This window comes from Acartia tonsa, chromosome 14, assembly GCF_053477335.1.
Source record: "Acartia tonsa isolate MP-2025a chromosome 14, ASM5347733v1, whole genome shotgun sequence".
Lineage (NCBI taxonomy): Eukaryota > Metazoa > Arthropoda > Copepoda > Calanoida > Acartiidae > Acartia > Acartia tonsa.
In genome coordinates this window covers 1599393-1607916 of record NC_137273.1, presented here as the reverse complement: position 1 = coordinate 1607916, position 8524 = coordinate 1599393, and the positions used below count along the sequence as shown (strand labels likewise).

The 8524-nt window shown below is 33.6% G+C and overlaps 1 protein-coding gene across 5 annotated transcripts in view; it reads left to right on the top strand.

Annotated features, from left to right (window-relative positions):
* Positions 1-2854: 2854 nt before the first annotated feature.
* LOC145305562 (glutathione S-transferase 1-like) overlaps positions 2855-8524 on the top strand; it is a 30038-nt gene continuing 24368 nt past the window's right edge. For 4 of the 5 annotated variants that reach the window (XM_080147228.1, XM_080147231.1, XM_080147232.1 and 1 more), the window contains exons 1-5: positions 2855-2880; positions 5064-5170; positions 5868-5918; positions 6538-6614; positions 7488-7582. In XM_080147228.1, coding sequence (XP_080003354.1) covers positions 5093-5170; positions 5868-5918; positions 6538-6614; positions 7488-7582 — 301 coding nt within the window. In that variant the 5' untranslated portion in view covers positions 2855-2880; positions 5064-5092. Of the gene's footprint in view, positions 2881-5053; positions 5171-5867; positions 5919-6537; positions 6615-7487; positions 7583-8524 lie in introns of all 5 variants that reach the window. The other variant, XM_080147229.1, reaches the window with a different exon arrangement.

Below are 8524 nucleotides of genomic sequence, written 5' to 3'. Positions count from 1 at the left end.
GAAAAACATATCTACTTAATTCTACCCTCCCGAAATTATTGTTATTATGCACAAATGCCCCGTAAAAATCGATTTTTACTTATGTATTTGACAGCTAAGCTTAGGTAAAACAGCTTATTCACATAAGGAATAGCCTGTTCCCCATGTAACATAAGGATTGAATTCACATATGTAAATGACGTCCACTTAGGGAATTTACTTCGGGAATTCACTTCGGTTTTACATCGGGATTGTTCATGATACACTTTTTCTATGAGTTCACTCAATGAAAGCTGTCATTGGGGAAATCAAATTCTTCAAGAAATCGAGCTAAAGAGAGTTCTATAAAACTTAGCTTCAGTGATGTTATAAGTGATACATGTTTTTTTCATTCAAGCTTACAACCAGGTCTAATCTAGAGAAAATGGAGATTTATTTATCGCATCGTATTATAGACAGTTTTCTGCGGATAGTCAAATGATAAACTATAAGATAATTCCTGAGGGGTCGAAGCCCGGGCTAACAAAACTTGTATTTATTTCATGACTTTTTTATTTTATTATTACTAGAAAACTGTCTGATAATTCCATACGATACATGATTTTTTAGTATGGCTTAGAACCAGTTTTAATCCACCGGATATTAATTGGTGTCGAAGCAAAACTGGAAAATTTATTTATCTTATTCATACGAAACCGATTAGTATCCGATGGATTAGAACCGGTTCTTATCCATACGAAAAATTTATTTCTAGCATCGTAATATACAATAAGAATAAAAAAACGTACAATCATAAGATTTAAAAAATTCTTTAGCCCTTGCCTTTGGCATCTCGTGGCTAAAAAGGAACTGGTTTTAATTTTATAATTGTACATTTTATATCCGCGGAAAGCTGTTTATATTACGATATGAGAAATAACTATCCCTTAATTTTCAAAATAATTCTAAGCTACTTAGCTATTAGTTGTTATAAAAATGTTTTATTTTCTGAAAATGCCGGAATTATTATAGCAGTAACTAAGTTTACATTATTCGGCGTTTCCCCCCAAATTCCCTTGTTGAGCTGGGGGGAGAGGGGTGGGGGGATTTTTGATATATATACCTTTTTAAAAGTGAAGCTTTTCTATAATTATGGTCGGTCCGCCCGTCAGTCCGTCACGGTTAGCTCTTTTCGTTAATTTAGGTATGTTAGAGTTGTCTTATCGATTTGCATGATGATTCCTGTAGTAGTCAGGTACGATTTAGAAAGTGTAGCAACTCTATGATCGTTACCAGAATGCCCATACGTCCATTTTAAACATGTTGGTTTTTCAACTTTTTCAACAACATTTTTTATGTGATATCATCATCTTATTTATCTGATTTTTGGAGTATTGATTTCTATTACAATAAAGTACAATATCGTAAGCGAAGCATCTCTATAATAAAGTCCTAATATGTCAGTATGTCCTTAAACATAATTCTGTACGTATTTAAGAAGTTTTGCAACAAATTTACTTACAATTTTGTTTCGTTATACTTTTATACATATATGTTCTGATTATTCAGTTCTGTCCTACCGTTTCAGATCTTCGCTTTTATGGATGTTGTCATCCTTGTTAATTTATATTTTGTGTGTTATGATTGAAAAGATCCTCGTTAATTCTAAATTGTTTTTGTGTGTAAAGTTATATAATAATTATTAATTGCAACAGCTTTCCACGAATACCAAATGTAAATAATAACATTTATTTCAATGTAGCTGGCTTCAAAAACTTTTTAAGACCTCTATGAAGCTTCACCGTGAGGAACCATATCGGTCCAGTGGTTAGCGAGATCCTTAGCTTCTTCAATAGATAGACAGATATCCTGTTACTTTTTTGATTTTATTATGGACATAATAAGCTACAATTGGTAAATAAGAAAATATGTGAAAAATCCTTGAATAAAAGTAACAGGATGTTTGGCTGTCTGAATGTACCAAAGGATCTCGTTAACTGCTGAACCGATATGGTTTTCCTTAACAATGTAGCTTCCCATAGGTTCAGTGAAGGTTTATAACTATTTTTGGGAGAGGGTACCACCACCCTCCCAAGAGGAATCGCCCCTAGAAGAAAATTCCACCCCTGCTGTTTTTCTTCAGATTCAAAGGCCCTAGAGGTCTCAAGGGGTGTAGCAGCTAATTACAGTTCAATAAAGAAATTAAATTGACTTATCCCCGTATTCCTGATATTCCGTGATCTATTTTTTTTACGGTAGTTGCTTCACTAACAACAAGAATGTGCAACGTTGGTTCAATAATTGCAGGGAGGGAGGCGACATTGGACTGTAAATTACACTGGTACCCAAAGTTTTCTTTAACATTTTGGGAAAATTAGATTTTGATTGGATGATTTCAAACTAGACGTGTCCAAACTTTTCTCTTAGTTTAATCATTATTGGGGATGTATATAAATTTATCGTTCATTGTCTTATCCCTTAAAATCCCTGCGTTTTTTAGATAGAAATGTGAGATGTTGGTTTATGATTATGGAGTTAATTTAGAATGGCCAGTGCATATTTTGTTTGGGTTCTGAAGGGAAAAAACAATGGGCAATAAATTGCATTGATGCACATTTCAAATAATGATAAACAAAAACATCTTAAACTAGAATTATTAATTAAAAATTTTGCACACCAACTAATAAGAATTCAACCAAAATAATCTAATTAGATTTTATTATTTCTTGTCTAACAGTAATGTGTCTTATATTTTGGTTATTGTCATAGAGTAATTTAGTTTAGAGTTTCTTGTCAATATTTCAAATTTTTTTTAGGATCAACAAGGGAGGTACAAATTGCACATTGGAGCAAATTTATAAAATTAAAACTAGTTCTGTTTGCAACCTTCAGAATATTGCTTGATTCACTTCTACAAGAGATGCGATTGATAATGAAGATTTTTTTCTTTGAAATATATTTTGTTATGAAGCAGCAGTAGTTACTAATTTATAAATGTCATGGTTGAGATAGATTTATAACTGTTAAAAGACCTTTAGAATTGACTAATGGTTTACCATTGTTTGCACAGCATAAGGGATAACTATATCATTCTTGATGTCTATTTATGCATAAAGGGAAATAGTTTGCGAGTAAAATCCATAAAGGTGTGTGTTTTGAGGCTTAAATACAGTAGTAGAATGATAATATTCACTAAATATGCGTATTTCTTATTGAAAAGGACTATAAACAAAAAAATTTTCTCAAGATTTAACATAATTTTTTATTGTTCTACTACTTTTTTACTCACAACCTTTACTTTTCCCTTTTTCACATTGTCCACCCAATAGTTTCTTTGTTTCACCTTTAAATGAGCTTGTTTCCTTTGCTATACAACTTCAACATTTTGTCCAGCTGTCTATCCTTCAATGGGTTTTTAAAATTCATATGGAGAAATTGGATTTTTAGCTCCTTTAAAAAAAATGTGCAGCTTTTGTTAAGTAATCGTTTTCTTTTCTTCTATGAATGTGTGATGATATTATTTTTTTTTCAAGTTTTGAAAATCTAAAATTGAAAATATAAAGAATGCTTCCAAAGTTCATATGAATATTTTACCTTACTTTTTTTTTTGACAGAGATAAGGTTTTTGTGAAAGATAATAAAAGTTAAATGTTAATTAGTATTTATTTAGCATTATTTAAACTTCATTAGGACTGTTTTATTACTTGTATTTAATTTTTAATTTAATTTAGAATTTTAATTGTATGATTATACTTTTTAAATATATAAAGATATGGATCATGGAAAGAATACAAAGTAGTGGGTTTCATCATATTTCCACATTAGCTTTTCTTCTATTTCTAGTCCCCTGTGGGGGGCTCTAATCCTGCTTGGCCAATATCCTAACCCTTGGGGATAATCATTAACATTTACATAACCTAACTTAACCTAACCTAAAATACTAAAATGACCAAAAGCTACTGTGAAAATACAACGAAACCTGCTACATCATTTTCTTTCCATGATCCAAAGATACTAATGTGTTATATATCACACCTTTTACTTATTTGTCATTATTTTATGATATCTAAGCTTGTTATTCAAGGAGTAATGTGATAAAATGATTTCTATAACAATCATTGATTTACAAAGTATAAACTTCTCCCTTTATACATATTTGAATAGCAAAGCTTTTCTGAATTAGATGTTTGTCTGTCTTTCTATCTTTGAATGGTAATTTGTATCATTGATTTATGAATTATATAATAATCTAATCAACTTCAAAGCAGGTTAGTTTTGATTATCATTAACGGGAATGGGGTATTTCTAAACAAAAAACTGGACAGGAATATCATTCTCATTTAAACAAAAAACTCATTTTTTTATGCTAAAATGTGGTTTAATTTTGGTTTTTAATTTACATTTATTTCCCGGCTATGATCATTTATATCCCTGATATCAAGTTTCTTTTAATAATTAATAAAAATTCTAAAATCTTCATTTTTTTTTAACAAAGCTGGCGGATTTCTTATAAAGTTAATGAAATGTTGGATAATGGAGGTTTTATTACATAGATATGCAGTAAGTTTTTAAATATTTTGTATCCCAACAAATGAAGTAGTAAGGTTTTTTTTTGTATGTCCCTTAATATTTCTACCACTGAACTGATAGAGTTCTCCATTTTAGTTAAGCTTCTGCCAGTATGGTTTTAGGCTAACCATCGGGCCGATTTGGTACTCCTTTACAGCGAAGCTTCTGTAGGTCCAGGGAAGGTGCTAACTATATTAGGAGAGGAAATTGCCTCTTGAAAAATTGGCCTAAAATTTTTATCTTATTTCATTTTTAAATTTTTAAAAGTGGGTGGTCTACCCTACCCCAGCCCCTCTCCCCACCCCTCCAATCCCGTTCCTTAAGTGCATCTAGAGGCCTTTAGAGGTGCTTCGCTATTAAATAACTTAGAAATATTTTTCACTAATTTGCTCATATAAAGGGAATCCTAAAACTAATAACAATCTATCTAACTATAACTCTAATATTACATAGATTTTTATTACTTTGAGCAACAGCGTTACGTTAGTATTAATTTTAAGCTCATTGCGACATCATCAAAATGAAGTGTTTCAGATTTCTCAAAAGTCGGCGCCGCCATAATAAAATGTCTCCGATCAAGCTGACCTACTTCAACCTGCAGGGCAAGGGCGAGACCATCAGGCTCATTCTGGCGGCTGCTAAGGTTGGTACTGGCAGAGAGAGAGAGGGAGGGAGGGTACATTCGGCTGTTTATTACACTAGTACCCAAAGTTTTTAAATAATGTTTTCTTATTCTTATATATCATATTAGAGTATTATATGCTGTTAGAGTTATGCTATCCTTACACTAAAGTAACTGGATGTCTGTGTGTTTGTATGTTTTTACTGAAGGATCTCGCTAACCGCTGAACTGATTAGGTTCTCCTTAGCTACTCATAGGTCCTAGGAAGGTTTATAACTATTTTAGGGGAGGGTACCACCACCCTCCCAGGAGAAATCGCATAAAAATTGATTTTTTTACGCAGAGAGATTTCAACGCAACACAGATATGTATCTTAGAGACTTGAACGCAACATAGATATGTATCGTGGAGACTTGAACCAAAAAAACAAACATTTAGAGCGCCTCTAGAGGCATCTAGGGGCGTAGCTGCTAGTGAGAGTATAAACTATTAAGAGTAGGTATCTATTTGCATGTGTTATAATTGATTTGTATTGTCTTTATACCTTGATTACGAGAATCTTACATGATCACAAGCGGCTGTGCCTCAAGAGGTCTCCAGGGGCACTTTTGGTTAGGGGAGAGATTGAATTCGACAACCCCCCCCCCTCCTATTAAGTTTCAGTTTTAAAAAGAACGACATCCTGTTACTTTTATTAAGGATTAATTTTCTTATTAAGGTTGACTATGAAGATACTAAGACGACCTTCGAACAATGGGGACCCATGAAGGTAAACTTTTTTTTTTCAGTATGACGTAACTATGGAGAAAATCACTCAAAAATCAGACATGTGACGTCATAAAAATGAGGGAGATGAGAGGAGAAGTTGGAAAGAAAATCCTTATATGATGGATAATCACTGATTTTTATGACGTCACATGTCTGATTTTTGAGGGACTTTCACAATTTACAGCATGACATTTATACCGATTTATATGCCGCTGGATTAGAACCGGTTCTGAACCCTACTGAAAAAAAACATGTACTGTATTATATTCTAGACAGTTTTCCACGAATAACAAAATAAAATTATAAAAATGAATACCTGATTTGTTTACCAGGGCCTTCGGCCCCTCAGTTACTCAAATAATTTCTCATTTTACTATTTTTGGAAAGCTGTCTATACTACATTGCTAAAAATTACTATTAATAAACTTTTTATTTGTTAAAAAAATCTATGTAGAATATACGTGGATATTTAAAAGGGGTAGATGGAGTGATTGTTATTTTAGCCAGCTACAAATTTCACTTTATTAGAGTATATGATAATCTGATGTAAGATCCAAGTAATAATTAATCCATTGAGACAAAACAGCACTTTTTATTAAAAAGAGAAATTATTTTTATAGGAGACTACCCCTTTCGGACAGCTGCCATTAATGAATATAGACGGCGAGGAATTGGCCCAATCCGGCACTATCGTCAGGTTAGAATTTTGGGGTTACCTAAAGGGGGTGTAATCACCCCCCTATTAAAAATTAGTAGGATAACTACACCCCTTGGGTATCAACTACTCATAACAGCCAAAGGAGGTAGCCAGGTAAAAAGTCACAGTCAAAGGAGTCTTTACTTTCGAGTATGTTTGATCTTTAGGAGGGTTTATCCCCCCCCCCCTGACAATAAAATATCATTGTGTGTATCACACTCTTTTAAAGCGCAAATCTACACCCCCACTCCCCTAGATTTGGGTTCAAGGGGGTTGTCAGGATTCCAACTACAGATGTGTGAAGATCCGATGTTTACCTGGGTTTTAATCCATCTTTCGAATTTGGTAACGGACGTGATTTCTCGGCTGCTGATCGAGATAGACTGCTTGTTTTCATTCCTTCCTAATGGGCATCTACTAGATTTCTTATTAGATCCGTTGGTCTATATGTTATGCTTCTAAGGACATAAAGTGTTTCCCCTATTTTTTAAAACCAGATATATGGCTTCAAAAATTCTTTGCCAATTTAAGATTTTTTTATGCTGTGTTACTTATGGATGTTGCCATCCATGTTTTGTTATCAGAATATGATTATTATGCTAGATGGCCTTTTAGACATAATTTATACTATATAATTAATTACATGCACGGATTGTCCCTACTTTGTGTTCTTATTGGTGAAATTTACTAATTAGGTATCTATATCTACAATGTTTATTCTTATCAGTTATATATGGATGAAATTAAAAAGCTTTCTTAATAAAATGTGTATACTTTTTAACCAATAATATAGCCGGATTGTTGCTACTCTGTGTTCTAATTGGTGAAATTTACTGATTAGGTATCTAATTGTAATATAATTATTGTGGTCAGGTACCTGGCCAGAAAGTATGACCTTGCTGGCGATGGAGAGATCGGATTTGCCCACGCCGACATGATGTTTGAGCATTGCAATGATTGGATCAAAGGTTAGTTATTTGAAACTAGCGGCTATTTTTTTTTTGGGGGGGGGGGAGGTAATTTTTTTCTAGGGGCGATTTCTCTTGGGATGGTGGTGCTACCCTCCCCCAAAATAGCTATAAACCTTCTTAGGACCTATGAGAACCTGCATTGAAAAGGAGAACTATATAGGTTCACCGAGATCTTTTGGCGGAGACAGACCGACATACATACAGGCAAAGCTCCTTTTACTTAATTATAAGGAACAGTATGTCCGTCTCTTTGTACCTTTGTTCTCATAAACTGATAAACTTTAAACTTTACAAGGTAGCATCTCATAGGTCTAGGAAAGGGTTATAATTATTATGGGGGGAGGGTGCTTCCGCCACCCTTCCAAGATAACTCACATTTTGTGCCCAAGGGGGCGACGCCACTAGTCCTTATATAAAAGTAACCGGATATCTGTCTGTTAGTGTAGCCAAGGATCATGCTGACCGCTAAACCGATATGGTTCTTCTTTATAGTGAATCTTCCTAAAGATCCAAGGAATTTTTTTTTGAAAAATCAGTCCTAGAAAAATACCCACACTAAAAATCTAAACTTTTTTATATTTTCTTTAGAAAACTAAAATTATAAGTGGAGGGTCCACTAGCCCCCCCCCCCCCTCCGCAATCCCTCTTTTAAGTACTAAAAGAGGCCTATAGGGTTTTAGCCACCCCGGCCCCCCTCCCTACCTTAGTTTTAAATATTATGCATGAATAATTAAATCGGAATCATAGAAAGAAAACGAAGTAGCGGGTTTCGTCGTATTTTCACATTAGCTTTGGATATGTTATTTTAGGTTAGGTTAGGTAAATGCTATTAATTGTCACGAATGGTTAGAAAATAGCCTTCCGCAGGGGCTAGGAAAAGGAAAAAAGCAATACGACGAAACCTGCTTCGTTTTCTTTCCATGATCCTTAAATTGCATC